This window comes from Melozone crissalis, unplaced genomic scaffold (assembly GCF_028551555.1).
Source record: "Melozone crissalis strain CALT ecotype California unplaced genomic scaffold, PUWL_Pcris_2 ptg000061l_1, whole genome shotgun sequence".
NCBI classification, from domain to species: domain Eukaryota; kingdom Metazoa; phylum Chordata; class Aves; order Passeriformes; family Passerellidae; genus Melozone; species Melozone crissalis.
Genome location: NW_026535839.1, coordinates 4793149 through 4813601, shown reverse-complemented (window position 1 = coordinate 4813601; position 20453 = coordinate 4793149). Strand labels below are relative to the sequence as shown.

The 20453-nt window shown below is 43.4% G+C and overlaps 1 protein-coding gene across 3 annotated transcripts in view; it reads left to right on the top strand.

Annotated features, from left to right (window-relative positions):
* The window catches only part of SGCD (sarcoglycan delta), a 300479-nt gene that overhangs the window by 254869 nt on the left and 25157 nt on the right, over positions 1-20453 (top strand). For all 3 annotated transcript variants that reach the window (XM_054287886.1, XM_054287885.1, XM_054287887.1), the window contains one exon: positions 12543-12615. In XM_054287886.1, the coding sequence (XP_054143861.1) occupies positions 12543-12615 (73 nt within the window). The remainder of the gene's footprint in view (positions 1-12542; positions 12616-20453) is intronic.

Below are 20453 nucleotides of genomic sequence, written 5' to 3'. Positions count from 1 at the left end.
GCTTTTAAATTCCTCTGTACTTTGAAGAAACCAGGAATTAATTTTGATAGCTATTTTGAGGTACTGCTTTGTTTTAGTCTCCAGACTAAACAACATCAAAAATCTGCTGATCACTGTAGTGCACTTTGATTTTTACCTGTAACTGAGTGTTTCTCAAGGCTGGTTTGACTTTTGCAGATCTATCAGAAAAGAAAAAAATAAAATCATACTACTGGCGATGTTACATAGCAAGTATTCCAATGACCTTGAGCTGAAATGCTTTCTGAGTTCATTCTTGGCTTTGTTTTTCTCCAGCTTTGCTTCCCCAATCTAATTTTATCTCTGAAAGTGTTTGCCGTGGCTGTTTGCCATGCTGGGGAGTGTTACACCATATGTTGGTGTTTCTTGCAGTGTTTTTGTCTGCTCTGAAGGCCAGTCCGAGTTGCAGCACACAGACCAATCCCTTTGATCATTCCTCTGGTGTTTGGGCTCTCAGGTGCTGCTGGAATGTGTCTGCTGACACCCATCTAGGCCGTGTAAATAATTTCAACTTGTTATTACTGAACAAATACTTCTTGTAGAGGCAAGTGTGTGTCAGCAACCTGGCATGAAAGTCATCCCACAGAGGTCAGAGCAGCAGTTCTTGGGTCCAGCTTTGAATATTGCCAGAGACAATAACTCTTTTCTTTGTACAGACTCCAAAGTTTTTTTCTGGAAGTTTGTGCTACAAACCGATGCTGAATCCTTGTCCTGAGAAAGGAGGTGCTCTGCTGTTTTGAAATGAACCCTGCTCTGGGTATCTAGAGGGTTTTTCAACATTAGCAGGGGATGAAAAAGGGGAAGAATACACAGAATTATAGATTAAAAACAAATGCAAGTAGGACATAGGATGCATTTGATGGTGCTTCAAAAAACCGCGCAGCACGGGCAGTGCAGATTTCCATATGAAAGTGCTTTTTATTTGATTTGTATTTTGGGGAGTTATTTCTGATTTATGAGCATTAACAGACACAGAGAGACAGAGCTGGCCACCTCTGCTTTTCATGTATGACGTAATTTCAGTGATTTTATTTGATAAAGTGAATCCAGTCAAAGCTGTCATCATAGGAGGATGGCAGGAGCTTCTGTCTGAGGGGAAGGGCAGATCTGAGCCCTGCTAACACTGACACAACCTTGGGCAGACCCAAAAATCCCCTCTGCCCTGCTCGAGTTGGGAGCTCAGCAGTGCCTGGGTCCAGATAACCCTGAGGGAGCTTGTGTTTGCCTGCAAGAACCCTATAAAAACTGAGCCCTACAACGACTCCACTCTGCCCTTTCACTTCTGAGCTCTTCTGCCAGTGCTCGTGTGCGGATGGGATGGGATGGGATGGGATGGCATGGCATGGGATGGGATGGGATGGGATGGGATGGGATGGGATGGAAGCCCATTCTCACTCTTAGCATCCCTTTCCTCCCCAAATGGAATGACAACACCCCATAGTGTTGTGAAAGATCCCATAGCAACCCTCAGAGCTGCTCTCCTTCCCCAGAACCTCAGCTCTGCCTTTGCAGGATTTGGATTTCTGGAGGCAAAATCTGTCCCTTCCCTGGCAGCCCTGGGGGTGTGTGGGGTGATGTGAGCCCTTCCCTGGCAGCCCCTGCCGTGGCCAGCAGAGCTTTGGGCAAACCCCAGGGACACAGAGCTCACTCACACCTGGCTGGAGCCCCCCAGTGCTCCTAACTCAGACCCTTCCATGGCAGATAAATGAGCTGCTCCTAATTGAATTTGTATTTGCTGCCTCATCCTGACTCCCTCCTTCCCTCCCTCCAGAAACGAAACGTGTCCAGCCCATCTGAAAAACAGGGTGTAAGAAATGCTCTTTAGTTAAAAGAGTATTAAAAATAACTTTGATATATATTAATTACAATTTCATTTAATAGCTTATTGAACGTTATAGCATTTATAAATAAAAGACAATCATAAAGCATTATTCTGACTGTTAATTAGCTCTATTTATTCTCCAGATTAGTTTTTAAATATGCCCTCTAGATGCCACTTGATACTAATTAACAGAGTTACATTATTATCTCTATAGAAAGGCATTTTTAATTAAATCTAAAGCAATTTAAATTAGCATGAGTTTTTACAGAAATTAAACTCTGGTCAGATGCTTAATTTAGCCTTATAAGACAACATCTGATGACATGCCAGTGTCAGTTCTCCCAGGGGCCTTGACATCATTTTTATTTGAGATTATTTTTTGAAGTTTATTTTCAGGGAAACTTGCCACTATGCTCTGGTGTTTAATATTTATGATGGATTTAACCAGGTTTTTTTGAAGACTAAATGTTGATGGGAATCCACGTGCATTGCAGTGAGCTGAGATAATGCCACAAAAGCCACACTTGTGCAGCTTACAGGAGTCTGGCAGTGCCTGGGTTTGCGTGGGAGGTGGGATTGCATGGGCTGGATGTTGTCCTCTTACAAATCTACCAAGCTTTTTAACCACTGTTAAAATTACTGTTTTGCTTTCCAGCAAGGATAGGATTAATCACAACCCCACAGGGTCCCTTCTCTACAACAGAACAATACAGGGATTGCTCCCACCCCCCAGAAAATGTCTCTAACCCATTTGGATTAGCATGGCAGAAGCTTTTCTTCTGATGGAGCCTAATGATAAAGACCTGGCTAAAGCCTTCTCCTGTGGCAAACCCTGACTAAAATAGCTGTATTTAGAGTGGGGTAGGATACCTTTCATCTCCCAGAATACAGACTGCAGGAGCAGTGTGAGCCAGCCCAGCACCATGGCTGGTTTAAAAGCACCTTTGATCTCACCAATCTTTCCTTGCTCTCCTGTCAAATAATTAGCCACTAATTATTATTGTGGCTTCTTTTCCACTGTAGCCAACACCCTTTGGGCACTGAACCATGTGGAGCATGTCAGTACTGACCACAGGTTAGAATTTAGGACTGTCAGTTTGGGAACATTTTTTTTTGTCCAATTTTCTCTCCAGCTGCCTGGGAATGCACCTGGAAAGAGGAATCAGCTGTTGAAAGGTTATTGCAAGTTTATTAATAAGTTTGGAGCAATTAAATCCAAGGCACATTTCCAGCATTTTATTTATGAGCTGTTTATTAAGGAATTTAGAGGACTTAGAGGAAGAACACCAACAATAAAAGCTGTGTGGTCCAGGAGTGTGTGGCTATTTACAAGAGCAAGCAGTGATGGAGGAAGAGAAATGGCTTTAAACTGAAAGAAGTTAGATTTAGATTAGATATCATTAAAAATAGGACACTGTGAGGGTGGTGAGGCACAGGAATGGGTTGCCCAGAGAAGCTGTGGGTGCCCCATTCAGCTTGGATGGAGCTCAGAGCAACCTGGTCTAGTGGAAGATGTCCCTGCCTGTGGCAAGGGAGTGAAAGAAAATGACCTTTAATGTCCATTCCAGGGCAAATCATTCTGTCATTCTGTGACTGGAGAGAGCTCTTTTAAATGACAATATTATGGTTGCTGTTGGGGACCTACTCTGCAGTTGTGGAACACAAGGTGCTATGGCCTGTTCCTCATGGAAGGGTTAAAAAAGCCTTTGCAATAGTATCCTTCTCTGTTCAAGAGGAGAGCAGGATTTAATGTGGATGTTACTGAGCTGACACATCTGTGTAAGCTGCCCCAGCTGCCCTAAGCTTCACATCTACAAACATTTTCAGGGTTCCATTATCAGCTTGATCTGGAGCCCTGCAGAGCTGTGGCTGCAGTGCCAGCCTGGTCAGAGAACTCTGCTCACATTTCCTCCATATTAAACTTTTAGGGACTTCTTGGCATGTCCTTTTCAGCCTTTACTTGCTGCAGTAGTTACAGCAGGATAACTTTAATGACTGCAAGAGTAGTTACATTTCATTAAATAATCCACAGAGGTATTTGACTGGTATCAGTCATTTCAGAGGGTGGGGTAAGCTAGAAATTTAACAGTTTCCAGGAATTACCACCCATTTTTACAGCATGTACCCTTCTTCAGCAGTGATTATTTATGGATCAGAACATGCATGGTTGCTCTTTACAGCAGCCATTATGATTTCCAAATGGCATTTTGCTGATGTGTTTGTGGCAGAGGGAAATACTCTGGTAGTCAAGTGTTGAAATCAGGCCTGACCCAGAGAAGAAATGGAAGTTTCTGGTCTCACCAGTGAGTCTGCTGCAGCTTTTGCCTGAGGGTAAATGCCAAGCTTCAATCTTTGTAGTGTGGATTTTGGGCATTGCCCTGACAAACATGTCCTTGTTAGAGGTTTGTGAGTGGCCTTCTGAAAGGAGCCATGGTGCTGCAATACTCATGTTTTATGAAACTGAGACATTTTCCTACTCTAATCCTTTTCCTTTACAAAGGCAGTGGAGGGGAAGGTGCCTTTAACCCAAAGAACCAAGAATTTCTCTGGGGTACCTCACTGGGATGTCTTGTGTGCCTCTGGACCAAACTGCCACAGCCCTTTCCCAGTTCACCCAGTTGCAAACAAGCTCCAGCTTGCTTGGGCCGCTCCTGAGCTCCTCTGTGCCCTCAGCCAGGGATGGAAGGAGCCCCAGCCAGCTGGGACAAGCATTTGACCTTTTGCTGGAGATGTATGAGCTTCTCTGGGCAGCAGCTGCAGTGCTCAGAGCTCCCTGCCCACAGGTAATGAGGCAGCAGCACTAATGCAGTCCTAGAGCAATTGCCAAGCTGGGCTGCAGGAAAAGGATGGGGAATGAAGCAAGGGGAGCAGGGAAATGTGCTGGCAAATGAAGGCAGCAGGGTTTACACTGGCACTACCAGGCTGGAAACTGCCCCCACTGTCTTTAGTTCTCAGTTGTGACAGAGCAGATTTCCTTGAGCTCGTTGCAGAGCTGTGATTATGGAAAAAAATTATGTTTAGCAAAATTAAGGAGTAGAGGAGGGCAAAAACACATATTTACTCTCAGTGGTTAAAGCCACAAGAATTTTATTTTTTTTTTCTCTCAGCTAAGAATCGTGCTGTTGCTGTGTCCATGAAGAAGCAGGGGTCACAAAGTGATTTAACCTGTAATCAGCGTTGGCATAGAATTTAAAAACTGTATAGAAAAGAAACCTGATTTAGTTGAATTGGGTGGGTTTAGGGTGTAGGGTGTTTTTGGTTTTTTTTCCCCAGAGGTGGAGATGAAACTGTTGGATGTTTTCTTTCAAATAAAGTATTTCTCCCATTCTGCAAGGGGAGAAATTTAAATTACCAATTCTTGAATGAATACTTCTGATAGCTCCCATGCTTTAAGGGCAATAGGTGTGATGCTGTTTTCCATTCTTTTTAATGGCAAATCCAACTTAGATTGCTCTCCTTTTTCAAAATCCACTCACCCAGATTGCAAATTTGTCTTTTTATTGGCAAGAACAAGGTGTGTTGGGAGAGAGAGATACTGAGGAGTTTTCTTTGTGTTTGCTTTTACTTAAAGTACATTCCAGGCTGAAAGGATAGCATTTATGTAAAGTGTATAGGCTTCGAGTCCAGGCTGAAATGTGTGTTCAGATTGTGTTCCCTTAATCCTGTTTAAGGAAAGAGAGGAATCATCCACCATCAGATTAATATTGATTAAATGTCACAGGGATTATGAAAGAAACATACTGTACACTTACCAAACACTGAAATCAAGTTTAAAAGTGTGGCAGATTTATATTTTATTTCCTAAGTGTCCTCGCCAGCTGATCTGTTTGAAGCTCACACAATATTCTCCATGATAAATTTCCACTGTGTATTCCCACTTCAGGTGCTCCCCTGAGTTCCTTTGCAAGTTTGCACAAGAATGTTGAGAGGAGCTTCAAAGGAATTCAGTGATGACATTGCTATTGTTGAGCTGCAGGAAAAGTGTTGAAGGACCCCAAAACTAGTCAAGAAGGAAATATCTAGAGGTCAGCATAAGTTGTAGCAGCCTTTTTTGCTGTGTCTGTTCTCAGTCTGGGTGTGAGCCTGTCTGCTCTGCTCTGTTCTTCCCTTTATGTTCTCAGACAAATGAGCTGTGCCAGGGAGGCTGGTGGAGACGGTGTGACTGCAGGCACATACATCACTAATGACCCACTTGCTCCTCTCTGGGCTTGCAGCTCATCTCATTGTTTGCAAGTTTTCCAGCATAAAACCCAGGCTCCATTGATTCCTTGGGACTCTGAGACAGAATTTTTTCTCCTCCACCCAGCAGGGCTGGAGTCACAAGAGCTCCTGTCTGGCCTAACCCAGCCCCAGCCCAGTGCCTAAGGCTTGGCTCACTCCCTGTGTGCATACAGTGCCAAGATCAGGGGCTAAAAATAATCTGTAATAAGAAATAGAATCCATTTTTAAAAAATTATATTACATTTTTTATTATAAACACTTCGTTGATGCTGCACATGATCTCATTATTGCTCTCATTATTCAGGAATTTTTGATGGCCCTTAAAAGAACAGCTGCCCAACACTTAGACAAAAAAGGAAGACAGACAGACCTTTGCAATGAGCTGTTTTTATAGGATCCTGGAAAGAAACTTGAATGAAGCTTCATGGCTTTTGTTCAATGCACTGGCTTAACCTAACCAGGCTATTATTGGACCCTGAAATAGAGCTCTTATTGATTTCAGATTTAATGGGATTCAAGGGGAGCAACAGCAATTACCATGCTCACCCATTTAAAAACATAAATTAAGGATGAATAAGGCTTTTAAAGCTTGGAATTAGAAGAAGCAGTCACAAATAATTTTTACCTGCATTGTATTGGATTTACTTCCTGGGCATCTGTTTGCACACACTTTCTGAGACTGTCACATATTATCCTGATGAGACCTGCAGAGGAGAGAACTCCTCAGATGGGTGTTTTCATGAACAAATTGCTGAATGTGTCCTGATCAATAATAGTGGGAATAAAAGTAGTTTATGGAGAGCAACAGCACAGTATGCATTGCCTCTTGACTCCAGCTAGAAAAAAATCACAGCAGATCCTTCTCCTTCCCCCTTCATTTGCACAGTCCTGCAGACATTAAAGAGAAGATGCACTGAGGCAAACTTAATCACCAGGTTCATCACAGGCCTCTGAGACCCCACTTTCATTTGGAAGCAGTCATATACAACACTAAAGGTGTGCTGCAGATCTGTAATTATCACCAAAAAAATACAGAATGGGAGAGAAATGAAAAGAAAAAGAGAAGTGGGGAATAGCTGACCAGATGTGTCTGCACCTGAGTGGAAACCTGATGTCTCCCTGCATTCTGCTCAGCCCCAGGAGCTGCTCAGCTGATTGTCACCTACCCCTGACTGCAGCAGCATCAATTATTAGTCTAAAATAACCTCTCATTGCATTCCATTTGGGCTCCTCTTCTCTCTGTCCCAGCAGAGAGCAGGGGAAGCCCAGAGCAGGGTTTGTGCAGAGGGAGGGGATGTGCTCAGTGTCTGGGCACAGTGCTGGGTCCCAGCTGGCACAGGGAGCAGGGACGGCCCTTGGCACCAGGGAAGGTGCCAGGACAGTGACATGCAGCTCAGGCACTTGGGACAGCAGGAGGCAGCTGGAAAAGCTGAGCACAGATTCCTGTGTTCCTCTGGTGGGAGCTGTTGCTGGTTGAGATGCCCCTTCCAGCTGAGATTTGCTTCTTTCCTGGGGCATTTGTGCTCCTCCATGTCCAAACCCTAGAACTGGACTGGAAATGTTCTCTTGCCGTGAAACTCTTGATTTTTGTTCTTGAATGAAGTGAGCACATACAGGGGTCTTTGACACCCCACACCTTGTGCACTGCAAGGGGGGAAAAAGCCAAAAAACCCCAAAATACTCTCTGAGTGAATCTTTATGGTGATTCAAAATACTTCAGGTTGATCCTGTCATATGCTGTATAAGTTCCTGACTGATTGTATGGAATTAAGTTATTGGGCAGAGAACCAGCTAATGGAAACACATTGATGAAATCATCTTTGAGGGACATTAAATGGGACTTAAAATAAAGCTGAAATGGCTTTATGGATTTTTCAGTCAAACTGTTTATGAACATTTATCGGTGGTAAATTACACAGTGTCAGAAGAGGGAATCAGTATAATAGAAGCTTCTCTGATATAATACTGTGAGAAAGAATAATTTATTGGCTAGGGATGTACAGTACAGTGTGTTTAAATCCTAATGATATTATTGTTTTCTTCTGTCTTTGGCTGATTGCACATAAGTTACCCTCAGCAGCAGCAGAGTCTCATATGATGAAAAAAAATTAGTACTTTGCAATGAAGTAGAAATTTTCTGTATGTGTCTTTATGGCAGATAGAAAATGTTTTAATAACTGATAATTCAGGAAGCAGAAACTGTGTTGTACAATAATAAATGTAGGTTACATTTGCTTTATACTCAGTAAAAGAGGAAGAGGGATAGAGCAGGTTTGATTGAAAAGGGAAATTGTAGCAGCTGATTCTTGAACTGTTGGAGATATTTGTTAATACCATTTGCCAAAACCCATAATTTCTCAGGTAGAGGACAGTGAAAATAAGACTAGAGGACTGCAAGACCAAAAGGAAATTGCTGGTCCTGAAAATATTGTCCCTTGGTTCTGGGACACCAGATCATCCAGTCAGGAATTTCTCAGATCTGTGATATTGTCTGTCCCATCTAACTGAAAAGCTGCTCCCATTGTAGCTCCTCTCTTGGCTAGAAAACCTTCATTTTCCTTCCCAGATATACTCAGGACCAGTTTACTGCTACTGAAATAAGCACTGGCTCCCATATAAACATTGGCTTAGGGCCAGTGGTTCTTTTCCCTTGGTGTTATTTACCCTCCTGATGGGTTTGTGCACAGCATGAGGATCCTTCCTGAGCACACCTTGCTGCTCAGCTGCACAGCCAACTCCTTCCAGGCTTCTTTTGTAGGACAGACAGATCTCTGTGCAGTCATGGCAGTTTTTCCTCTCTGGGGATGAGTAGGGGGGGCACACAATAGTTTGAGGATTCACTGATGATTCTTAAAATTATGTGGTTTCCTTTTTTTGTGTGTGTATTCCTGTTAGACTTTCTTCTTGCCTTTCAGTTTAATGCTGTGTTTGCCTTCCCTTTGACTCTGTCACACTCCCATAAATCATGAGCAGCATTCAGCTTTTATCCAGGGATATTATATCTTGGAAACCTCTAACATGTAGAAGAAATTTTTATTACTTTCTAAGCACATGACCCTGGACTTCATATTTTCAATCATTTATTACTCCATAACATCCCAGTTCCCCTCAGCAGAGCTGGAATAGCCCAATTCAGTGACAGCAGCACATTTCCCTCAAACTTTCCTTCCTTTTTTAGCCAAAGCCTTGAGTCACAGTTGGATTCCATGATCCTCGGTCTTTTCCAACATCAATGATTCTATGATTCTAAAACCACTAAATGAGGTCACTTCCTCCAGCCTTCACTTTCAACCCCATCCAACACTGGTGCTGTCAGAGCCTGGCTGGGGACTTCCACAGTGGCCAAAAGCCAAACTTTGACACAAATATCCAGTGGAGCTGAATTAGTCCAAGGCAGTTTTTCCTCTCATGAGCTGCTGATCCCCCAGGCAGAGATTGAGACTCTCCACTGTAGAATTGAGGGGGCTGGAGGGAGGGGGCATGATTGGGGCCCAGAAAATTCCCAATAGCACAGAAAGAAGAGGATAGTTCTTTAGTGAAATCATCAGGCAGTGGGGTGAAGCCACAGGGAGAACTTCCCCAGAGTGTTTAATTCATCCATCAGCCCCCTGCTACAGAAAGGGGACACTTAGAACAAGGTTTAGGTGAGGTGAGGGAAGGTTATCAGTGTTTCTGATAAACTTTCTCTGCCAATTCAAGGGGCCCTGAGCTGCTGAGAGCCAGAGCCAAGGGAGGGATGTCTCAGTCCTGGTCCCTCAGCATCCCCTCGTGGCTGGTGTCCTGCTCAGTGACACAGACAGGTGGCCCTTTGGGACATTCTGTGTTATTAAAGGAGAATATGAATTATACAGGCAAGGCAGAAAGCCTTATCAAGGCAGGTAGCATTCACTTCAAATTCAGATCAAAGGAGAGAAACAGAAAGGTTTGGAAATCTCATTCCTGTTCCCAATGCATGAGGGACTTTTTAATGGATCTGGCAGGAAAAGGGGATTTGAGAACTGTGTAGGAGGGGGAAACAAGAAAATGGAAGAACAAATACCCAGCTCTTTCATTTTCAACTTCCTTGAAATGACTGCATTGGGGTCTTCATTGACCTTGGTTCCAAAGTTGCTTCCTGAATTTAATCTAAAAAATGAAAGCTTGGAAAACCCCAAGTTTAGGAATAAGTTAAAGTTTCTCCTTATTCTGCAGGCACTTCTGGTTACAGGCAGGTAGTTGTTTTGAGTTTGCATGACTTGAGTATCCAGCTTAAGGTGTCTAAAAATAAATTAAAATGCCCAGCATAAAGTCACCATTTAAGCCATGTGGGTAGAAAGGGTACAAGGATATCTGGGTGCATCTCAACTGCACCTCCTCATCCTCCTTCCCTCAAAAATCACTGTTCTGTTATGCAGATAAGTGCAGGCTGGATGTTTTGCTACATTTCATTGCAAAGCCAAGAGCCAAGGCAATTGTGTTGGATAAAGCAGAGATTTAAATCATTTGTAAACTGTTGAGAGAGGACAGATCTGATAGTAACAACCTTCATGGTTGGCAAGTTACAGCTGCTTATGACAACTTGTAACAATGAAAGCTTATAGTAAAGTTAAAAGCTCAGTATCTGTATTGTGCCATAGGATCAACTTCAATCCCCAAGTATAAACCTTCAAACTTTAGGCTGCTTTTATCATCTTTCAGTTTACTTTGGTTTTTTCTGGGTTAAAAAGAGTTGGGTAATTTTGTATAAATGTTAGAGTGCTTGTTTTCATTCTCATTTCTTTTCTTTTGCACATTGGGACAGCTTAGTTAATTTATTGCAGTGCAAAAAAAGTGTAGTCATACTGCAGTTGTAGGTGTTTCTCACTTATGGCAGCAGTTACAGCAGGATGTTGTCATGACACGTTTTGGACCATCTCAGAACATCTGTTATTCTGTAATGATGACTTTCAGACTGCACACAGGGAACAGTTAGCATGTGTTAGGAGTGCTCTCAAACTGTACATGTAAAAGTTTCCATCAGGGTCTGTAGTTTGCACCAATAACTTTATCAGACTAAAATCTAAAGAAATAAAAAAATGCCACCAGTGCTGTCTGCATGCTGACACTGAAAATGCTGTGATGACTGCAGGTAAAGAGTGACTAATTGTTCACAGTGTGTCTGAAGGCAAGACCACAGGTCTGAATTGAAGAATATAGGTCATACTTGCTCATTGGCTTGGCAGCTATATCTTGGAGAACAGGAGCATTAATTTCTAGTGCACACACTCTGTGTGTGAGGCAGGTAGTGCCACTCTCAGCTGTGTTTTAATTGGGAGTTTCAGTGGGAGCAGGAACGTGATGTTCTGCAGCAGAGAGTCAGTGGCAGCACCTGGGGACTCCTGTGCTCCAACAGAGTGTTTTAAAAGTAGAACAGGTTCAGGAAAAATAAAGCAGTGAGAAGTCCAGAGGATTTGCTTCACAGTGATTGATTCAGAAAGCTCAGAACTTCTCAGACAATCAGAGCAGGCTGGGGGAGTTGGGTCGTCATCGGTGTCTGACTAAAGTCTCCTCATGCAAGGCTGGTTGGCACACAAGGACTGGAGAAGATTCAGTGGCTGAAAGATGAAATGGGACCATTTCAGATTAGATTCCCATTTTAAATGAGAACAGTCAGTGGAAAGGGTTGGCAGAGGGTGGCAGGGCTTTGGCTCACTGCAGTGATGTGAGGAGAGCACATCTTTCTAGAGAAGAGAGAACAGGGTTGGTCACAGAATATGGACCCAGTTCAGGGATGGTTGGGTGAAATGGCCCAATTGGGCTGTGCAGGTGGCCATGAAGAGGATTGCAGGGGTCTGGAACATAGACAAGCTGTTTATAGTACCCAACAGTCTAAAGCCAGTCAGCAAATGGGGCAGTGCAGCTTCCCCATTGTCTCTGAGAGAGGGGGGAATGAGCAGAAGTTAAATAATTTCTGGCTCACACATTGAACTGGTGGCCTGGCTGGGCCGGGGCAGGGTCTGCTTGTGCTGCCCTGCATGAGGCTGCACCTCCCTCCTTTTACCCAGGCAGGAGCACAGCCTGACTGGAGAGGGGCTTGCAGGGATCCAGTCAAAATCTGCTTTTCTCCCTTGTGTATCTCTGAGAGCCCAGTGAAAGAAATGATGATGTGACATGCATCCATGTTCTTCCATGAGGGATGCAGCTGGATTAGATGCCTGGTTAGCAAAGGGTGTCTTTCCCAAGCTCCCTGCATCAATTGAGTCAGCAGACTCTCCCCAAGTCAGGGTGCAAGCACCTGCTTTTCCAGCCAGAAGTGCAGTTTGCAGGCAAACCCCACGTGCAGTCAAGGCAACCCATTGCAGATGAAGAAGGTCTGGCTTTTTTGGGGACAGAAGGGGTGTGCAAGCAAGGCATGGGGTCAGGCAATGGGTTAAATTGCACCTAGGTATGATTTGACAATCACTCCCCTGATAACAGCTCATAATGTTTACAATTTGTCTTCTGTTTTGTTTTGTGATTTCAGGAGCAGAAGGCACAGTGTTCCCTAAATCTATAGAAACTCCCAATGTCAGGGCAGACCCCTTCAAGGAACTAAGGTAAACTTTGGAATATGGTTTAATGGTAACTCAGTGGAGCCTTGTTGGAGTTGTGCTTACTGCTGGGCATCATTTCTGCTTTTGCATAAGAGCTTGGGGATTCTCTTTGGAAGGCATCACAAGAGAGGATGCCATGGAAGAGAAGGGACCTGACATATTTACATGTGATATGACCAAATTAAAGGCAATCACAGGTCATGAGAGCAGCATTTCTGCTCTGCAATGTGCTCTGGAAAAAAAAATAGAATAATCTTTTCCTGGTTGCGCAGGGAGGTGCTGAAGGCTGTGCTGGATCACAGGGAGTAGCAGCAGGCAAAAGGATAATGTTCTCCAGCATTATCTGACTTGCAGAATTGCAAACCCTCTCTGACCTACACAGGGCACAGCTGTGCACATGTGTAACTGCTGGCACTTGCAGAGATGCCACTCCTGACAGCATTGTGCCATGGGGGAATAAACAGTTCTGCCCTCAAGATCAGGCCGAGTGTTATATTTACTTCATTTTTAAAAATAATTTTTAAAAAGTGTGGCACTACAGGTTAAGTTGAATCACTAGCCTCTGGAAAGATAATAATCATATGGCCTAAAAAACTATTGACTGAATCTCCTGATATTTCTGACTAAGAGTGCTGTAGGGGTTTGCCTCAATACTCAAATTATCCCTCCTTAGAAAAAGAGAGAGAGAGAGGGAGAGAGTTTGGTATTTGCAGGGTTCCCCAGACGGAGGAGGAATTGAGAATCTGATTCCATGTTCTTAAAAGGCTAATTTATTATTTTATGATATTGTATTATATTAAAGAATGCTATACTAAAACAATGCTATACTAAAGAATAAAGAAAGGATATAGACAGAAGGCTAAAGGATAATAATGAAAAAGTCCTGACTCCTTCCAGAGTCCCGACAGCCTGACTGTGATTGGTCATTAAGTCAAAACAATTCACATGTTGGATAAACACTGCCCAAACCACATTCCAAAGCAGCAAAACACAGAAGAAGCAAATGAGATAAGATTGTTTTCCTTTTTCTCTGAGGCTTCTCAGCTTCCCAGGAGAAGAAATCCTGGTGAAGGGATTTTTCCAGAAAATCTGACAGTGACAGAGAGAGAAGTATAAAAATAAAAACAATTTAAAAAAAAAAAATAGGAGAAGGACATTTTGTCCTTAAATCTTGGGTTGCCAACTCTCCTTTGCTGGAAAGGGCTGGGGATGGAGCAATCCTGAGCCAGCTGAAGTTGAGCATGAGCACTGCTGGGTTACTGCAGATGCAGGGGGCTGAGAGAGAGCACCTCTCATGGATCCCCTGCTCTGATACCAGGGATAGTTATGGCTCAGCTAGGTCACCAGGGAAGATAAAGAATATCCCACCTGCCTTCCCTTGGCTCTGTCTCTACCTTTCAGTTTCCCCCAGGAAACCCTCTAATTGTTCCCATTTCCCACTCTGGGGATCATCTGTCAGACAGCAGCAGTGGAGGCGTGATTGGGTTTGTTGTGAAAGTTTATTCTCTTCCTCCAGGCGGGGACTTTAACCCTGCCTCGTGGTTTTCCCAGTTTGGGTCTGCTTCCTTTAAAAAAAGAGGAAATGTGGTGTTTACTCACCGTGACATGCAGCTGGCAGGGCAGGGGCTGGTGTGGGGAAAGGAGACTGAGGGCAGGGAGTGGTGGGGCAAGGCTCTTGATTTCCCTGGAAAAGCCAAGCAAAGGCACCAGCACATGGATTTCTAGGTGACCTCCAGGTGACTGAGGCTTTCTGGCATAGCCCATGTTTACTGACATTTTCATTTTAAAAAAACCCACAAAAACAAACAAACAAAGCCCCAAAACAAAAACAAACAACCCACCCCCAAAAAACAAGAGCAAAGCAAAAAAAAAAAAACCCTGCAAAATCTTTTACAAGAACCGAAATTTATAAAACCAAGTCTTGAGAAGTGCAAAAGAGATGCGAGATTTAGGTCCAAGTTTGTGGTGATTTGAGGCTTTTCTAAAATGGGAAGGGGGGAAAAATATCCAAATAAGTGTAGGATGTGGTATTGGAGGGGAAAAATGTGAATTGAAAGAGCTTTAACCTGATTGACTATGCTTCTGTTCCAAAGCAAATTAAGCTAAATGAAATTGAAATGAATTAATGGCAGTATCCATGCAAGGGATTGATTCAGTATATTTGATCTGCTTTAAATTCATGTTGTTGTTTCACTTGTTTTATGTGGAGAGCTGTTAGGTAACTGATTTCCTTTTGAATTAGTGGACTGGGTGAAAAAATCCTTTAAAATCTGTTGTGGTTTTTGTATTTTTTTTAAAGGAAAATTATTGAATAGAATTTAGCTGGGGGAAAAAAGGTCCCAGAAAGTGCTAAAATACTTTGTGTGCTTCTGACAAGTTTATCTTGGCAAAAATAAATGCTCTAACAGCATTCTGAGGAGAAAAGAACCAGTGGTGTAGGGTGTGCAGGGAAAGCAAGGTTTTCCAAGAGCAAATGCTTTGCTGCTCCCCAGACCAAGATCCATCCATTTCTCTCTCCATGTTGGATCATTGGCTGCTTCTTAGGTAAAACGGTGCCTTTTGGGGGCAGTACAGAGTTAATAGTGAAAATAATCTCACTCTGAGGGGAGATTTTTTGCTTCCTTCCTATTTTGATAGCAGAGTGTGTGCATAAGGTGTCCTTTTTGCCTATTTGCAAAGATGCTGCAGTGAAATGGGGCTGGATGAGATGGGCCCTGAGCTGTCACACATTGCTGGGGAAGCAGCAGTGAAATCGCACCCTCAGTAGCTGGCTTGCCTCTAAAAGACCTTTTTCTGTAATAAATAGTGCTTTCTTTCCTGCTTAGGCTGAACTTCTCAGGTGGAAAGTGCACATTCAGCTGCCGCAGGTGCCCCAGGCACCACCAGCCTCCACCTTTATCCCAAAGCAAGGATTATGATCCACTGGGGATTTCTCCCTTTGCTCTTGTCAGTGCCCACTCCTCTTCTTTTGTTAGATTCCAAAATGAGGTGGCAGCTGTCACAAATAGAGGAGACCAGCTGCTCCTGTCACAGCTGGCAGCCAGGACAGCTGGGTGTCCTCCTTGCCTTCCTCCTCTCCTGGACAGACAGACTGGCAGGACAGACAGGACGTGCCACTCATGTGCCCAAGGCCTGCAGTCACACCTGTGTCACCACAGCTGACATCTCCAGGTGACAGGACACTTGTTCTCACCAGGCTTTCTGTCCCTTTGGCTGTGAATGGTTTTCATCATTCAGCTTTATGGTTAAATCAGCTGCTCTTTCAGGTGCTCATCATCCTGGTGATCCTCTTGGCTCAGTGTCATTTTTAAAACATTTTTGCAGTGTTTTAGGAGAGAATCCCAGTGGGAATATGTGCACAGCCTTTTCCTGACATGCTGAGCCCCTCTCAAGGCTCCAAGATTTGCTTTTGTGCTGGTTTGAGCCAGCACTGGACTTTGCTGCAGACTCAGGAACCCTGAGACATTCCTGCTCAATATCCACTGTGCTAGGAATGCCAGACCTCATTAATTTCTTGTTTAATTCAGAGTATAATTCACAGCTCATGTTTCTTAACTAGACTCTACAATATTCTTTAATAGTGACCTAAAAACTAGAGATGGTTGACAAATTTTTGATTTACTTTTGTGAACTTCTTCATGTTTCTACATATTGTAGACTCCTGAATGTATTTGTTGTTGTTTGTTGGGTTCTAAACTGGTCAAAAGCTGTAAAAAGGAAAGCAAACAAATCCAAATTAATTTTAAATACTTGGGATGTTTAGCATTGCCATCTGGTATCGTCCCAAAATAGTTTAGGGGGAGGGCTTGGGAGATTTGTTTGGACATTGAAATATTTGTACTCATCTGCATTGATGCTTTTTAAAGCAGGTTGGTGCCTTTGACATATGGTAATGTGATTGCTTATGTATAAAATTTGAATTCAATATGACCTTTTCTCACTGGATTATTTGAGCAGCACCCAGGTAACTTGTCAAGAGGCTGCCTTGAGAACCTCTCTTTGACATTGGCAGGAATCACCTGCCTTTTTCTATTTACATTCCTCCAAAAAACAAATACATGCCAGAGATGCAAACAGAAATTGTCCATCAAACACCAGATCAGCACTCTGCAGAGGTGAGGGATAAAGGCTGGGCTAGCCAGTGAATAAGGAAGAAGGAAATAGTTGGAGGGGAAGGGATTAAAAGGTGGGTGATGAAATAGAAGATAAAAGTCTCAGGAGGATGCTGTTGAAGTGCCAGGTGCTGGAGGCTGGGGATGGGGTGGGGTTGGGGCAGAGCTGCCTGAAGTACAAATGCCCAGCTCGTGCTGCAGCTTGGAAACCTGCTCTGGGGTATTTCTGTTCCCAGAGTTAAATAAAAAGAAGTCAGACAGCATGAAATTCACTCCATGAGGGGCAAGCACACACCTGGAATTCATCCACAGATATTGTAGGTTGAAAATGCAGTAAATTGCTCATCCAAGGCCAGGAAGCCAGGGGATGACTGTTTTTTTCTATAATGCACAAATATAGTTAAGGGAGAATTAATCCCTTGGGCTTAAAGGGGTAATTTTTGGCTAAAGTTAATTATGAAGCACTGAAAGCCCGAAATGGCAGATGAAATGTGCTTGCTGCTTGATTTTATTAGTGCAATTCCACCTCACCATGTAGAGTACTGAACTATCCAAATAGTCCAAGTGAGACCTATTGTAACAAAAAACAATTTAAATACAGTGCTGAGCTAACATAACAAGACTCATTTTGAAAAACGGGAATTCTTACCAAGTTAAGGTTTCTGTCAGCTGTGTTTCACAAGACACCATAGATAAGTAGGTACAAAAATAGTATTTCTGTCTAAAACCAATTACATTAATAATGATTAAGAGGAGAGAAATGAGAGGAAATGCAGAAAATGAATGGTATAAAAGAGGAAGTAATTGGTGAGAAATGAAAGTAATTTATAGAGAGTAATACATGATACTGAAACACTGTTTATTTCACAGTGAACACTTGTGGGTTCCTGTGAGGTGCCAGCAAGGGGGAGATGACCACTGAACCCTTGTACAGTGCTGGTGTTATTTTCTGATTGTTTTACCAGCAGGGATGCAATTTATTTCTCTGTTATACCAGTGCAATCCCAATAATTTTGATAGTCCTACCAGCTTAAAACACAACAGATTTTCCTTGGGATGAGCTTGCCTTCACACTGTAACAAACATAACTATCTTGAGGTACTTTCAGACAGGTTGAATGTATACAAGCATCTCCACTAAAGCCAAGACAAAGTTATTCATACACAACTGAAAGGAAACACCAGATTCCTGGTTTCTAAACTTCAGGCTCATTTCAGTGCCCTTTGGCGAGTTGCTTTTGAATCCTCATCACCTCATTTTCTGATTGAGGACACCACATCTGATTTAGCAATTCTCCCATGGCAGCTGAGGCTTCCTGAAACTCTTGCTGTTGAAGAGACTTTCCCGGAGCAGAATTCACACTGATCTTGCAGCCACTTTACTTTAGTATTTTGTCCTGTTGACATCCCTTCAAATCTGCTGCCTGTTGGTCTCTTACAAAACACAAGCCAGAATCCTCCCAAGCCAAAGGCAGCCTTTCCACAGCTTCCTGGGTGCATTAAGATATATTTATACCACTGGACATAAGGACTAGAGTTAGGGAAGAAGTTGATTGCTGGGGCTTTCCATCTGTTCAAGTATTTCTCTTGCAAAAAGGAGGAGAGGAGGGTTGTTGTTCCTTTTTCTTACCCCAGAAAACCTTCTCTTGATGGTCGTCTTCTCTTTTCACACCCAGCACCAGGAAGGGTGGGTTTAGCTCTTGGTGTCCTTTCCTTCCCTGTTTTCAGTGGGTGAAGCCTCAATCTGGATGAGCTGACCAGGAGGGAAATGCAGAGGTGTTAGTGGGGCTGTGCTCATTTATCCCAGTTGGATAAACCATGGCTCTGCCCCGTTCCCTTATCCCTGCTGGATAAACCATGGCGCTGCCCTGTTCCCTTATCCCTGCTGGATAAACCATGGCGCTGCCCTGTTCCCTTATCCAGCTGGATAAACCATGGCTCTGCCCTGTTCCCAGTGCTGCTGATGGCATCTATCCACAGGCAGATCCTCTTCACAGAGGACTAATGGATGGTGAAGGCAGGTTTGGCAGGAAGGTGTCTTGCTGAAGTAGAAAACAAATTCAGGAAAAAAGGCAAAGCAGCTGGAATTGGTGGTGAAGCAGCCTGAAGAGTGTGCTGGGGTCTTCCCAGAGGCCCCTCTGTCCCCTGTGCTGCTGGCACTGTGGCTGCAGGAGCCAGCACATTCCATCAGAGCTTTGTGGCCCTTCAGGTGAGAGCAGGAGTGAGAATGGGGAAGAAAAGGGCAGATTTCTACAGGAAATTGCTGCCAAGCAGCATTGCCTGCAGGATAGAGAGCAGTGGGAATATCCCTCTTGTTTGCTGGTTGTGGCACCAAAAGATGTGGGAAGATACTCAAGATTCATCTTTTTCTGCACATAATTAAACAGCACAGTTTCAACTGGAGCAATGGCTCCAGACAGAGAGCAGTTTAACTCTTCCTGGCCTTTCTCTCCCTGCATTTATTCTGTGGGGGTTTCCTGATGCAAACCAAGTCTTTTTCTGGGAGATATTAATCGTCAGTCCTGGCTGTTATCTCAGATTGAATTCCTTTGCTGTGTACAAGATCTGTATCCTGCCTTGCTGCCTTGTGCCCAGGTTTGTCATTAGCTTTCAACAGCAGAATGTCACTTGTTCCATAATCAGAGCATCCATCTGACCTTCGAGTGCTGCTCACAGAGGTGTGTGAGCCAGAAATCCGCTGGGACTTGAGAGAAACCCCATCCCTGTGACCAACCTGTACAGTCAGACATGCAGATGTATCCATTTGAATAACAAAAAAGTGAGCTTGTTTGGCTTTTTTTAACTCTCTGTGCAGTACACTGCTAACCTTGAGTAGAAAATAGATGCTAATAAATGCAAGGACTTAAAAATGTGAATTATAGCCATTTCACACTCCATGGCAGACTCACACTGGTGAAATGGCTTAATACTTAATTACAATGCTTGTCCTTCTCTCAAGTGCAGATGACATTCCTCAGATAGATTTTGCAATGACATCTGTGGAAATAAGTTGTGAAACTAATTAGTTATTCATATAATACAGAATATTGACTCCACACTGATTAAAGGGATGTGGTGACACATCTAACATGATGTATCTGTCGAGTGGGTTAGTCTGAGGTGGTATTTTTGGAAGATCTTACAGAAAATTATGAAAATACCATTTGGCCTCTGGAATGCAGATGTCTATTGGAAATGTTGCCTTTCATTTACATTTTAGGAGGGCTGCCATGCTCTGGAGTGACACTGTGCCCTGGCACCTGGGCTCCAGGCTCTGAGTACCATTTTGGGGGTGCCAACTATGAAAAAGTCTGCAGGTTATTGACTACCTGCAGCCAGAAGTGCTCTAAAAGCAATCATTAGACAGCTGCCCAGAGAGATGGGCAAAGAAACTGTTGGGGTTTTTTTTCAATGTTTTCCTTGCAGCAGAGCCTGGCTGGAGCTGCTGCTCCTTAGGGCAGTCAGGAGATGCTGCAGCAGGAATCAGTTGGTGCTGCTGCTCAGGGATCCTGCATTTGTCACGCTCTGTGAAAAGCCCAAAACCTATTCTTTTATCATAACATTTGTACTTGAGATAGAGCTATTTGTACTGAGGGTATTGAGCATGAAATACAGAAGTAAATAGAAAGCTGGCAAGGAAAGCACCTTACTCACCTATCACCGTGATCCCAATCCTTTGCAAATACTCTGATATTTAGGATGTAATCATATTCAAAATGACTGAATAGCT